Raw genomic sequence first — 15,183 nt, 5'->3', positions numbered from 1 at the left:
GATGCGTACGATGCGGACCTGTGGACGCTTACCTATAGTCAAATAGTGTGGAATGCTACCCCAATCATCGTGGACTCTTCTGTGCCCATCAGCAGGGAAATATATAATTTTTATAAAAAAAATCTTTCATTGAATAAAGAAGATTTTAATTTAAATAAATAACAAAAAGAACTCACCATAACACATATTAACCACATAAGGCTAGTGAACAGCAGATCGAAGGTGACGAACAGGCAGAAGAAACGCCTGACCGTAGACATCTTGCCCTGCGGCCTGTGGCCGGCCACCAGATCCTCGGACACCAGGTTCAGGGACGTGGAGTGAGCTGGAATCATTCCTGGTCACTCAACATCAATATTACATGGGAGAATGAAAGGAAAAGAAGAGTTTGAGTGAGTGAGTGAGTGAGTGAGTGAGTGAATATGTGAGTAAGTGAGTGAGTGTGTGAGTGTGTGAGTGAGTGAGTGATAGAGAGAGAAAGAGAGAAAGGCGGTGTTGTCATAATTCCCTTTCTTGGCAGGAGACTTGGGGATCTCAGTTTGTACACAATTTTGAGGATACCTGCTCCCTGTCTATAGGTGAATGATATGTACCTACAAAGCATGAAACTACTAACCCTCTTTCATATGAGATTGTTAATAACAAATAATAGTAAAAGTTACATCAATAAAGCAATAGTTTTAAGCTACGATCATGAGCATTTGCTGCGTTATCAAGATTATGAACTCTGTCGCAACTTGAACTTGAAACTAGTTGAGCCCTCTTGAAAAGTTATAAAGTGTATTAGTTATTCTAATTAATTTTGTATGTCCCACTTCCACTATACATGCTTATCACCCACACAAATTCAAAAATATATTAATTTTAATCAACCAAAAAGACTTTTCCATTTTCACTTAATTAATTTGACTTTTCTCGTGGACAAATCGGACTTTTTTTATGTTAAATGGGCCGACGTTTGGCCGCTATCTCGCCTGATGTGAGTGATGATGCGGCCTACGATGGAGCACGTTAAATAAAAGTTTTTAATATAAAATATGTGTGGTACTCACTCAGCGTCCGATGGTGTGGGCTTACACTACTTAGCAGGGACTCTGCCGCCTCCCTATAATGCGGCTGCGACATGCTGACCTCTGGAACCAAGCGATACATATATTTACTAACACTATCGCTGTAGTAAACAATCCTTTATAAATAATAATTACTTTTCCCGCGAGAAGAAACAGATTAGCGTGCTTTGATGCGTTTGGCTTCCAACAATCATATTCATTGGTACATATAGCTTAGCTCTGGTGGAAACGGACTCAGCTAAGCTATGTTTTTTATATGGAAAGATGCGTGCTATGAATGACTTCCCTACTATCTATAAATTGCGATGTATCGAGCTGTACATCTTTCTCGCACCGCTACTGCGCGGCGGCGCATCTTTATAGCACACCTTACTTGCACCGCTACATAGCTTAGTATCAGTGGAAATGGAACGGTCACATAGTTTCACAGCATAGCTATTACTTCATCGTAGCAGCTACATAGCACATATCTGTTAGAAAAGCACCCTTATACCTAAAGAGCGCCCTAGGCAAGCACTTCATAGGCGTCTCAATTGGTTTTCGCATTCTTAAGAGCCATTCCTTTCCGATTTTTGATAGGGATTGCAAAAACCACGAGATTAGGGCTCTAGTAGTCGATAGCACCTCATTAGGCGCTCCTATTTTGTTTTTTGGCACCGCACCGCCACCCACCGTCACTCTATGGGCTTGACTTGTCTTTCCCTGGGGTATAACACTCTGGAGACTTGGTTGCCATTAAAGAAGAAAAAAATCTATCGTAAATTAACTCAAAACCACAGTAGGTATACTCAAGTAAATCAATGTAGAAAAGCTCTACTAATTTCGAGTCACAGGGGTTCTCTTTATCATGAGCAGCGTGAGCAGACGCGACGAAGTCACTGCGTCTTTTTGTCTCGTAATATTTAGTTAACTTAGTATATCTCACTATAATTATTATAAAAGTATATCCTTCTATTATTCAAGGAAAAAAATCACAAGTTTATAACTCAAGTTATTTTACCTTTATATATAGATAAATCTAACTATCTGTTACGCTACCTCGCCCGATCGGGAATGAATCTCGAGACCCCTTAACACCTTAGTCGCGTAGTCTACCACTTAACTAATGAGACAACCAAAGACAATCATTTATGGTTCAAAAGTTTATTTTAATGGTCAACATTACTGAATTAGGTGCTTAAATTCTGTAATGATAATTTAAAAACCATTTTAAACAAACAAATAAATAAATAAATGAGTATGTACAAACAAAAAACAAATATTAGCCTTGAAAATAAGTATCATTTTACCTTATCATTACGTCCTTTGTATTGTGGTATCAATAGTTACTAACTAATTAACAATTAATAAACATTTAACTATCACTAAGAAACACATTAAATGTCAATAAAATGTGTTAACTAAATTAATTATTGTTGACTTTGAATGAGTGTGAATGTAAATGAACATTTCTTGTTAAATTCAATCTATATATTTTTCTATAATATAAAAATAAGTCGGGTTTTTATTCCTGACGCTATAACTCCAGAACGCACGAGCAGCACAAAGATTTCGGGTTGCGTGAGGTTTATAGCAAAGAAAATTCAGGAAAATCATTGATGGCGAAACGGAGTTGACCGGGTTTGCTAGTTTTCTATATCTTTGTGTTTACTATATAAAAATCAATTGCTGTTGGTTAGTCTTGCTAAAACTCGAGAACGGCCGGACCGATTTGGCAAATTATTTGTGGAAGTCTAAAGGGAAGGTAAGAAGGAAAGAATAATGTTTGAGGCGATACAAAGCTTGTCGGGTCAGCTAGTCTATATTCTATAATATGTAATATAAAGATGAATAGAAGAATATGTTGCTAAGCGCAAATCTCGAAAACAGCTGAACCGATTCGCTAATGCTTTGTCAGGTTGATTATTATTAGAACCAGAATGTAATGTAAAAAAACAAACATGCGCAGAAAATATCCCTACTCTGACGCCTATTCCCCTTATCTTAGTTAAAAAAAAATTAAACGTACGTAACGTAACTAGTATTTTCTCCTATGTCGTGTGTTATATCCAGCCACTGTACCGACTGCGCAGTCAATCATACATATTTTAAAACAAAGTCGCTTTCTCTGTCCCTATGTCCCTTTGTACGCTGTATAAACTTTAATAATACGCAACGGATTTTGATGCGGTTTTTTTTTTGTAATAGATAGAATGATTCAAGAGGAAGGTTTATATGTATAATACAAGCATAATATATCACCATTGCACCCATACCAAGCTGGGGCGGGTCGCTAGTTAATAATAAAATGATGTTTAAAAATCCATCATTTATTTCATTTCCTGTAGAATTCAGGGAAATTCTACTATCTCCTATGCTATCTACAAACAGTAGGTAATATCGGCTACGCATTGTCTGTCAATGCCTTAGTCACCAGTGCTTAACGATAAAAAATAAAAACACTGATAACTGAATGCACACCTGCGCTTATTTTGGTTTGGGGATTATTAGGCGTTCGTGGCGTCATGTTTAGTTAGGTTACGGCTACTTTTAGTCAGAGTTGTATTATGCCTATGGCAAACTAAACAGCCTAACTAACTAGCCTAGGGCATTGTATTAATTCACCGAGGGAAAAGGAACCTATCGTTTTCTTTTTCTTCTCCTCTAATAATATCTTCTGATTTATTTCGTTGCAGAATCCAAGCAACGAAATAATTCGCCCTATTGCCCATTGAGCGGCGGTGGCGACAAAATAATTAGGAGTATGAGGAGCTTGCCTAGGGCGCTCTTTAGGACAAAATAAGATTTACCAAAAATCTAAGATTACCTATTAGCTACCTACTAGAATTTGACATGTTTGGACGCTTTGTCCGATTTTTAAGGCTATTGACTAGCTTTACGAATACCATAAGCCCAGTATTATCCTTAAAACAAACTACTTAGACGAATGGCTAGGGCGCCAGGTTACAGAGGGGTGCCGTGAAACACACGTGTCCAACTGCCCATAGAGTGACGGTAACTCCAAAATAAGGGCGCCTATGAGGTGCTTGTCTAGGGCGCTCTCTAGGTTTAATCCGCCTCTGGTCTCAGTAATCTATTTTATTTTTGCAGATTTGGCTACAAGAAATAGATTTTTGGCATGTCTGTCTCGCGGGATCTCCTGAGAGCCCTAATTTTTTATTTTATTTTCCATGGACAAAATTATTAACATTGGTGGACTAAATGCCATGGCCATTCTCTTCCAACCAGATGATGCAGAGACAGAATGTTGGTGGATGCAATAATTCAATTAGTTACCACAATATTATTATTATGAGTAGGTAATATTTGTTATCTCGGACCAACGGCTGATACAACACAATATTTGTCAATAACATTGATAATGACTTTATATTTAGTTGTAAACAGTTATCATGTGGTAGTTACTTTGAAATACCTTTATGTATTAACCTCTTGTATATGAAATGAATTCGGTATGTGAGAAACAATAGAAAATACATTGTGTCTCATAGATCTGTGTTTCAGCACACCATGGGTTAATCATATTGGTTCATATTTTAACCAGTAGTTAGGTATTATATTTTTTTATTGAATTTATTTGAGCATTACATGTCCTGTTACAAATCGAATTTCTAAACATAATAAATAATAAAAAAATAAACTAAATAATAACAATTAATTACCTAAAATACCTAAAAAGGAAATCTATTTATTTATTACTACTAAGGCATATCAACAGAATAAACACCAACATTAGTTAATAAAAAAACAAAATGAAGACACAAGGTCATGTTTGAGTTTGACTCTTAACAAGTTTTGTTTATTTATTAGTTCATTGTGCTTCATCAGTTTTTTAAGCAAGGAATTCTCATAATATGCTACAATATTGTTCTTAGAACAATCACTGCGGCACTCAAAGACATTTAATGATAACTTAAACTATTCCTTAGTACAGATTTTGTATTGAAAACAATTGCTAAGGACTGGATTAAGTAACCATTAAACAACTCTAAGTGTGGCAGTTAAACTCAAAATATTTATTTGCTTGTTAAGGTATTACACAGGTCTTAAACATCAAGAAGTCTTTAGACATCAAGAAATATTTCTTAATAGGGTACCTATATGGCAAAATAAAACATAACACAAAAAGCATTACATCAAGAATTCTCTAAGGAATGACAACTGACTGTTCATTATTAATCTCTACCAATAATAATAATTTGCTACCTGAGCATCAAACATGAGACCCCACACTGAGCTATTGTCCACACACCTTTGTCCCATACACCATAAACACTATCTAGGTATTTAAATATTTTAATTTTTTTAATGTTTTTTCCTTTAATATTTCTACCTAAATATTGTAACAATATTTCATTGTTATATTTTATTAAGTATGTAAATTGTTGCTAAGAATTCAAATATACTTTAAAACCTAGCTTAAATGAAAAATCAACATAAATAATATTAAGATGATTTTGTAAACAAACAAGGGGAATTTTAGCAACATATTAATTAAGTATGTTTTTAAATTAAAAAATAATTAATTTACCAGGCTGTAAGCAACTAAAGAGGTTTCATTCTAAACCACACACAAAAAATTAACAAAGAGTTAAATAAAATTAGTGAATTTTCTAACAAAAGAATTAATTAAAACTCACAACAAGGAAGTAGAATGCATTGCAGAACACTTCTTGATATGGTAAGCCCAGTAACTATGTCAATTCTGCATTCTACTATTTATAAATTGTAATTGATAAGAAAATTAGTCCAACACCAAATGTAGGCCTGTTTTAACTGTTTTATCTCGAACACAGTTAATTATTACTGTTACACTGATAACAGCAACATTTAATAGCTCAAATAAACAAAAAATAACAGATGGTTACGTACAAAAATATGTTTTCTTACCTTAAATCGACCTTCACGTAAAAATCTTCAATTATCAATTAAAAATCACTTTGTTTACGTCCAAAAACAATATCACTTATTTTTAACGAATACACAAGACCAGGCAACGGTGACACATAATTGGTCCTAATAAAAAAAAACGTAATACAACAAAGACTTACTTGTTTTGTACTATCAAACAACACTTTTAAACTTAAATTACGAAATGCATCACTCGCTGGGCGTTGACATATAAATGCAGCTGTCAGGCTAGATGATGTTATTAGTAAGCTACATCTCGTTTCATAGTTATAGCAATTAGAAAATTGTTATCAAACAGTTCAATTGTTATCAAATTAACACAAAAGCTGAGTAGAAATCACAGTCGAGATGAATAATACGACAGCACGTTCCAGGTTTAAGGACAGCAGGATAGCTTAATACGGTTTTTACGTGTGTTAAACAGAGACAGAAATATTCAAATGTTAAAGTTACTATTATCACCAAGTCAGGAACGTTTTATGTTGACGCATAGTTTGACAATTACTTTTTGCGTTCCATTTTACCAAATTGTTTATATCATGGTATTATTTTTAGTCAAAGACAGTAAAATATTACGCCAGTATTTGTAATCATGTATGTAAGCAAATGTATTTAAGTAAGGAAAATAATATTATCTAAAGTAGTTTAGAAAATAATACAAGAAATAAGTGTTTAGGTACTACTGATTGATACGATATTACGATCCGTACTATGGAACGGTCCCCAAAACGAATAGTTTAGCGGGAATGATAAAATAATATGCCTAAATTTTTCCGTGATTCATTATTTTTCCTGATTACTACTTATTTGTCGAGTAGAAATAGTTCAACGTCAATAATTTTAATTTGAACAACAAATAGGTATCACAGAATCAGTGGCGTAGCGTGTCTTGGCGGGGCCCTGTATAAAAAATTTTTCGGGGCCCATTTTTCTTGGGGGGGAGGGGGGGAATAATCAAATCAGCGAATCCATGTTTGGAGGCCCTTAATATTTTTTATACGTTAACTTTCTTAAAGTTGCTGCTAACTTTTGAATGAATGCTTTACACGAAAAAGAAAGGTACTGATTAATTGGACGGTTTTATTTTTTGCTCACGTACTTTGGGGGCCCCCGTAACCTGGGGGCCCCGTATAATTGATACGGCAGATACGGCGCTAGCTACGCCCCTGCACAGAATTGTTATTGACATGACACTATGACGACATACCAAATACCTATCAGCTAGAACGTGTTTAGGTATATTTTGCAATGTTAAACTAATGACGCAACTAAAACGGCCATGACGATGATGTTATTACTAAATGTAATAAATAAATAAAACATTTGTCCTCGAAATCCGCGTTTTGTTAGAGATGTCACAGTCTGTGGTTGCATTAAATGATTTATTTTTAGAAACAGCTTCGTAGTAACGGTGACCGCGACATCACATTGTTATTTTTCGTACTTATTAAGTTTTCTTAGATAGACTCATAGAGTTTACGGAGCCGCAGACTGCCTAGCGGGCTTACCGGGATCGAAAGAGAGCAAGAACAAACTAGGAACGGGGTGGTTTTTAGTCAGCACTAGCGACCCATCCCAGCTTCGCATCACGCATGGGTGCAATGGTGATATATTATGCGTGTATTTGTATTAGGTATACATATAAACCTTCCTCTTGAATCACTTTATCTAATAAAAAAACCGCAACATAATCCGTTGCGTAGTTTTAAAGATTTAAGCATGCAAAGGGACAGAGAAAGCGACTTTGTTTTATACTATGTAGGGAAGAGTCTGACACTCTCTCTCGCCTCACGCAAGGCGACAGAAGTCATTGGATGATATTCCTTCCTTAAAAAAGACTCACGGAGCCATTACCATCTGCATTTACTCTTCACAATCTGTTTATGATAGTAATACATTGACCTGATTTTAAGAGGTGAGAAAAAATTGGGCCCTTGGTCATGATAACATATACAAATCTGGTACCACGTGTTGTATGATGTATCCTTTTATTTAGTGTTTATAAAAGGGGGAATTGAGGGGGCGCATAAATTAGGGGAACATCCGTGTTTTTGGGAGGGTTCAAATAAAAATAGTGCTTCACACTTTCACAAATAAAACAAAGAATGTATAATAGTAATCCAGATTTATTTAAAATTTACAACAATTTATAGAATTATCAAAAAAAAGTACAATCAATCTCAATTTTTTTGTCCAACTTTGGTTTTTTCGCAATAAGTACCTAAGTAAGCAATTTCAAACTTCAATGAAATTCATACACAATAAAATTATATTACTTACTAATAACTAAAATTTACAAGAAAACTATTTGTACCATACAAAGGAAAATCGATAAAAAAAAAAGAATTTGAATCACTGCGCCTGAATATTACATCATAGCAATTATGTTTTTCGACTATTGTTGATTCTTATATTATTAGCATAGATAAATAGTAAATAGTAATAGTTGCAAATCTCCTTGTTTCACACACATTGCCCGTAAATTCTTAATACAATACTTTAATATTTCTCCAGAGGATATGGTTATGGATAGGGTCATTTTAGATCAACGGAACTAAGCGAGTTGAAATATTATAATTAAAAAACAGGTCTGCTTCCATTATCACTGTTTAATCACCCCTTGATCCCTTAAGTTATTAATTTAACACTTGCCCTCTTTAGTCAAATGGCGACAGAGAACTTTTGAGTGAGTGTCAACGCACACATAAACGGCACGATATTTTTGTTTTGTTAACCATATAAAGCGGCGTCAGCTCGCTGACAGCGCGCTTACAGCTTTTTTGTATTGACGGTATAAAACATATCGTACGACACACGATTTAATGTTCAAATTCAAATAACAAGTTTATCGCTGTATTGGAGCGATGCCGTCAAAGCGTCCTTAATGCGTCGATAGCGGAGCTAATGTCACCCCTTATTTTATACTCCAAATGTCGTTCAAGGTGTTAAAATCCTTATCATAATCTCTTATTTAATTCAATACCACCTAGTGGATCCTACTCTGTTATCAGGCGGGTCTTTAACACAACAGTATGAAGCTAAAACGCCGATAGACGCGAGGCACAGAGAGAGAATACTGAATCCACAAACTGCTCCTGAAGTTATGTCATTTAATGGGGTTCCTGGCATCGGTTCCACGGACAGCAGGATCAGGAGACCAAAGGCACTGAGGAGTGAGAACGATGATAGCACGATGTAGCCTGGAATTACAAAAAAAAAAGATTCATAATTTGGTTACTAACGCCTGACAGATTAATGATAGCAAAGTGTTGTTTAAAGTTAGATAAGAAATATTACACATATACAATGTGATAAGGGTGGGACTTCTAACCCGTTAAGCCTGAGTACTACATCTAATTTTATCGACAAAAAAAAATAATATGAGGGGTTGAACCCCTAATTGAAAATATTGAAAAATAGTGAGTTTTCGGTAAAAATAATTCACAAATGATTTTTTTTCTCACCAAAACATTATCAAACATATGAAAAAAGTAATGAATTAGTTCGCCAAGGTTATTAGCTACCGTTTGTCGTTTCTTTCGTGTCGTTTTTTTGTTTCTACGACGCATACAACCTTTGATATCAAAAAAGTAAAAAAAATATTAAAATAGCCATAATTTTTAGGGGGAGGGGATTCGACCCCTTCGACCCCGAACTTTTGTCGATAAAATTAGATGTAGTACTCAGCCTTAACGGGTTAGAAGTCTCATCCCTATCACATTGTAGATAAGAAATATTATATACATACAAATATTATCAAATGTAAAAATATTAGTACATAATAGCACAGGGATGTATGGCCATAGGTTAATCCATTATTACACGGGAATCATCACATGAATGGTGAAAAGTGGGTGCTCTAATTTTAATAATGTGATGTGTGCATGTGTCTACACCTACGGGATTAAAAGTTAAATAATTTTATCGAGACTCAAAATATCCAAATTATACTAAACATTTTGACGGATAAATAATTACCTAGTTACAATTTCACGTCTACCAACTTAAACGCGTAATTTACCATTTAAAACACTTTTAAAATCATTAATAAATATTTACTCACCCGAAATATAATTCCTATTTGGTAACAACTGTTGTCTTCTCGCCCTTAACCCGAGTAGTCCTAGAAGGAAGCAGGTGAACCCAGCCAGCACGCCGAAGTCTAGATAGTAGCGCCTGCCAATCTGGAATAGCAAAGTGTTGATGAATAAATACATTGCTCATCTAGATATTAATATCAGCTATTATAACTATTCAAACCTAAAATCCTAATAGTGTAGATGACTTATTTTTATTTTAATGTCCGTCGTGTACATTATTTCTTATTTTCTTACGAAAAAAGTACTTATAGCTATGCTACCAAAGAAGATACCTATATTGATTTGAAATATCGCGTGACGTCACTTCGATATATGTTTTGTACTTAGAAATGACATAGCTAGCTCCCTCTCCTAAACTTTGATTCGTTTTATCTAAGTATTTTAGAAACAGATTATGTTCAGGAACACATAAGCTACTTTTATCTTACGGGAAAGCGGGCGAAGCCTAGCTAACATAGGTACTGGCATTTGAGGTCAATTTGTAACAAAAACTAACATACATATATACAACAATGAAATAGACTACATAACTATTAGGTACTTACAGCATACATCATGTAGAAACTCAGTCCTGTTGTCAGGCCTCCGCACATGGTAAGCATCACAGCTGCGATCAGCAAGGAGGCCGTAGCTCCCGATATAGTCTTCATGCTTGAAAACGATTTGTACGTTTCTTCAGAATATACTGATGGGGGCGCTGCCACTCTGAAATATCATAAAAAGACAGTAGGGTTAGTTTCCTGATATTTTTAAATAACAAAATGGTTTATAGTAAATAATTGCTATAATGTTTTGATCAGGAGAATGAAAATGTTTAACTTAAAATACGTCCATTTAATATTTTTTTAAACATTATGTATCGCGTTACGTTACGTTACGCGTTTTCATCCTCGATGGCCGTATAGGGTAGGCAGTGGTGCACGTAGGTTTACAATATAACAGGCACTTTTTTACCAATAAGAGTTTCATACCTAATATAATAGTGGATGAGCCTACTGCCGGAAATTGAACGCTGATTCCAAACTTTTATTAATTACTGAACAATGTAACATACTTATTTGACACGGGAATGGAACCTTAAATTTGATGGGTCGACGTAAACTAAACTTCAGTAACTAAACTAGCCTTGCTTTTTATTTCCGTTAAATGAGTATAAATATTACTTATTTGACATAATGAACTATCATTACAATAATTGTATTGAATAAATTGTTAAACTATTATAAGACTAAAAACGTTAACGCCGAAAGATTGTTAAAGCGCCTAATCAATTAGCAAAATAATCGGTGTATTCACAAAATTGCTATAATATTTTTGGGAGGAGAATTTGTAAACTAAACAAACACCTGTTTTTGTTTCAAACATTAAATTTTGTAGATTATTAAAATTCATCATTATCTTTTCTCCTCTAACTTTATCGCTAACACGCACTGAGCCCAATCTTTGGCTTTTCCTATATGTACCTACATTGAAACATCTACTTTCCGTCAGTCGTATTAAGTCGTATTAATATTTGAATAATAGTGTAAAAATATGTTATATCCAAACATTTAAATATAAATTGCTGTTCGTTAGTCGCATTAAAACTCGAGAACGGCTGGACGGATTTGGAAAATTATGGTCTTGAATTATTTGTAGAAGTCGAGGGAAGGTTTAAGAGAAAAAAATGTTTGAGACGATACGAAGATTGCCGGGTCAGCTAGTAGCGTATAGTCAGCTAGTATGAAACCCGCGGAATCCCCGTAACGGATACTTTTAAATTAAAAAAAAAAACTATCTATAAACTGTCACGGCGATTTGGGCGGGATATTGTCAAATATGCAACAAAAAATCGATATATATTTTACACGTGCGAAACAGCTGCTTATGGTGTAGATTTGAAGACGATCGCTTAATTCTTTTACGAAACCAACTTATTCAAAACAAATTATTTTATGAAATAGGTACATGAAATAAACTAAATTGGTTTATTATATTTGTCACTAGCTGTTGCCCGCGACATCGTCCGCGTAGTATAAACTTTTGACTGACGATATACTTAGATGGCTATAGACTTTTGATATAATTATGTTGTATTTTTTTCTAAAATAAATGTAGACTAAGTTACGACCTGCCAATTAAAGTTCCTTGAAAGTCCAATCAAGTGGCGGGTTGGTACCACTTCAGAGAATAACCGGAACAAACAGACAGACAGAAAGACAGACACAAACATTTTTTTAAATGTGATTTGTGTGTATTAATATTATACGTACGTATTTTATACAATGTGATAGGGGCGAGACTTCTAACCCGTTAAGGCTGAATACTTCATCTAATTTTAAAGACAAAAGTCCTGGGTCGAAGGGGTCGAATCCCCTCCCCCTAAAAATTATGGCCATATTATATTTTTTTTACTTTTTTTGATATCAAAAGTTGTATGAGTCGTAGAAACAAAAAAAAGACGACAAACGGTAGCTAATAACCTTGGCTAACTAATTCATTACTTTTTTCATATGTTTGATAATGTTTTGGGGAGAAAAAAAATAATTTGTGAATTATTCTTACCGAAAAAATCACTATTTTCCTATATTTTCAATTAGGGGTTATATTATTTTTATTAATTATATATTTTTTTTTGTCGATAAAATTAGATGTAATACTCAGCCTTAACGGGTTAGAAGTCCCACGCCTATCACATTGTATATGTAAAAAGCGGCTATTTCAATATTACAACCAGACATAAATAAACAAATACCTGGGTATAATAACAGCAGTATTCTTATCCTTCCTCTGACTTTCTCTTCTCTTGTCATAATCCCGTTTTTCTCTACTCAACTCCCTCTCCAGTTCAAAACTCCTGTCTCTCTTCTCTCTAAAACTAGTCACGAAGACATCATGCCTGTCAAAGGGCAGATTCTCAGGCACATGTTCAGGCACACCATAGTTTAATTTCTGTTGGGCTTTTGGTGAAATGGGGGAAGTGGGGACACTGGTCCGTGATGTTAAATTGGCACAGGATTTAGATGGTGTCACTCCGTGAGTAGGTGTGCTAGCGGCAAACTTTCTAGGCGTCTCAGAATACCTATTTTCCATAGCTTTATTCGGGGTTATTCTGACTGAAGGCTGACTCGCATAGCTCTTTAGTTTCCTAGGCGTTGAAAGCAATTCGTGAAGCTTCTGTGTCGCAATCAAATTCTTCTTTGACATAACAGGCGATGTGAATGTCACGTTCATTTTTCTTGGCTCCTCATCTTCGGAAGGTATGATAGCATATCTCAGCGTTCTTCCGTTAACAGTCTTCACAATTTCAGTTGGTATTTCCTTCAGTTCGTTTTCATCAGGTCCATCAACATTGTATTCGTCAATTTCGTCATCTTTCGCTTGGACTATTCTCTTTTTTGTTGGCGAATAATCAGCAATATCATCTAAGTCTTGTATGACTTCGTACCTATGTTTGGTCCTGCTATCCTCAAGTCCATCGTCACTGTTTTGCCTGTCATATCTGGATAACCTCTGTTGTTTTAATTGAGCCATTTCCAGATCCTCACTTCTTGTTCTACAGCGCACTGACCGCGTCGGTTTGTAGACTAAAGACGATTGGCGTTGAAAGCTTCGGTTAATAAACTTGGCGGGTTTTGGTGGCAGTTCTGGTGGCTCTTCATCTCTGTACCTTGGAGCCCCAGCCGGAGACATGCGTAAAGGATTATCAGAGATATCTGTCCTTAAAATTCTATTGTTTACTTCTACCTTTCTTGGTGAATTTGCGCCTAAAGGCGGCATGCGTTGCCTCTCTGGCGAAACGATTTTTGTTTTGCATTTTTGTTGAGCGTACACAGATTCGCTTTGTGGACAAAATGCTTGATTTGTGTAGTATTTGTACACGATTTTTGGTGAATCCATCTTTTTGTTTTAAGCGTAGTACTTTCCCCAGGTTTGTAAGTACTTATATAGTCGTTATAGCATGATTCCTGTTTTCAAATAGGGTGTTCTTGCACCGGAACCGTTAGACTCGACTGGTTTTCCTTACACTTAGACACTTAAACACTAGGTTTTTAAATTACTTTGTTAAGCACTAGTCCTTAAAATGTATTTCAAACACGAAGACACTAATATCTAAAACTTTTTCTTGAAGTATTTTGAGTTTGAGTTTAGAATAGATTTAAACCAAATTGTTTGGTATTTTTCACTTTTATACTTTAGGAAACACTTCAAAAACTAACACTATGACTTATTTAATGTAAAATAATTATTATAAATATTAAATTCTTAACATACACACGTCTTTCCAGTTCGACGTATAACCGTCAACTGTAAAATTATTCCTTTTTCAAAAAAACACCGGGGTCGGAAACGGCGGCTGCGCACCCCTGCGAATGGGCACGCGCTGTTGGAATTCCAAATTCAAATAGCACTTACAAATTGAAAATACACCCTATTTCGTTGTTGTTAAAGCTCAAAATGCCTTAATAATAACTTTTAATTCAATGTTTATACAAAAGAATGACCGGTTATTGGATTTTGTACTTTATTTCACTGATGATAAGAGAAGAAATTGGAAATAGGGATTTTTTGTATAGAAATTATAGCTGTTACCTTGTGCAATTATTGAATGAGCTTTCTATAAAAGCCCAAGGGTCGTGGAACTCCCCTGTTTCGGACAGTCGGTTAAGTGAGATGTGTTTTGTTTGGTAGCTAGCTAATGTAACTAGATATAATATAATATAATATCTCCGTTTGCAATATTTTTAACATTTAATGGATCGTCGTTTGGCCGCTATCTCGCCTGATGGTAAGTGATGATGCGGCCTACGATGGAGCACGTCTGCCCATAAGCAACCTATTCACTCGGGCTTTGAAGACACCCAGTTTAATAAAACGTGTTCTTACTAAAATATCGTAATTTACTATAGTAAATACATAAGAATTGCAATACAGAAATCATCTTTTATGATATTGATTCAAATGTGGGAAAGCCCATTTGTCGCTACCTCGACCGAAGTGATACCACGTCCTCATAGGAAACCGACGTGACAACGCTTATGTTTTGTTGTGTGCGTGAGGTTACCGGAGGCCCGATTACCCACCAAACGGCGATCTAACACATACATTTGAAAAAAACAAAC

At 35.1% G+C, this 15,183-nt stretch overlaps 2 protein-coding genes and 1 long non-coding RNA gene across 6 annotated transcripts in view; 1 reads left to right on the top strand and 2 right to left on the bottom strand.

Annotated features, from left to right (window-relative positions):
* LOC118279646 (steroidogenic acute regulatory protein-like) overlaps positions 1 to 6,325 on the bottom strand; it is a 28,079-nt gene extending 21,754 nt beyond the window's left edge. The window contains exons 1-3 of one of the 4 annotated variants that reach the window (XM_050702625.1): positions 5,961 to 6,325; positions 1,053 to 1,133; positions 177 to 337 (exon numbers count right to left, since the gene is read on the bottom strand). In XM_050702625.1, the coding sequence (XP_050558582.1) occupies positions 177 to 337; positions 1,053 to 1,125 (234 nt within the window). In that variant the 5' untranslated portion in view covers positions 1,126 to 1,133; positions 5,961 to 6,325. The remainder of the gene's footprint in view (positions 1 to 176; positions 338 to 1,052; positions 1,134 to 5,960) is intronic. The other 3 variants (XM_050702624.1, XM_050702627.1, XM_050702626.1) reach the window with 3 other exon arrangements.
* Positions 1 to 15,183, top strand: part of LOC126912124 (uncharacterized) — a 120,575-nt gene that overhangs the window by 46,218 nt on the left and 59,174 nt on the right. The window lies entirely within an intron of this gene.
* Positions 8,091 to 14,370, bottom strand: LOC118279820 (uncharacterized). The gene is made up of 4 exons (XM_035599619.2): positions 12,816 to 14,370; positions 10,627 to 10,786; positions 10,045 to 10,165; positions 8,091 to 9,181 (listed from the first exon to the last, which is right to left on the bottom strand). Exons 1-4 carry the CDS (start codon positions 13,958 to 13,960, stop codon positions 8,958 to 8,960), a joined length of 1,650 nt encoding a protein of 549 aa, XP_035455512.2. The 5' UTR covers positions 13,961 to 14,370; the 3' UTR covers positions 8,091 to 8,957.

Source organism: Spodoptera frugiperda, chromosome 22, assembly GCF_023101765.2.
Source record: "Spodoptera frugiperda isolate SF20-4 chromosome 22, AGI-APGP_CSIRO_Sfru_2.0, whole genome shotgun sequence".
NCBI lineage: Eukaryota > Metazoa > Arthropoda > Insecta > Lepidoptera > Noctuidae > Spodoptera > Spodoptera frugiperda.
Note: the sequence above shows the minus strand (reverse complement) of the source record. Positions and strands in the feature narration are given on the sequence as shown.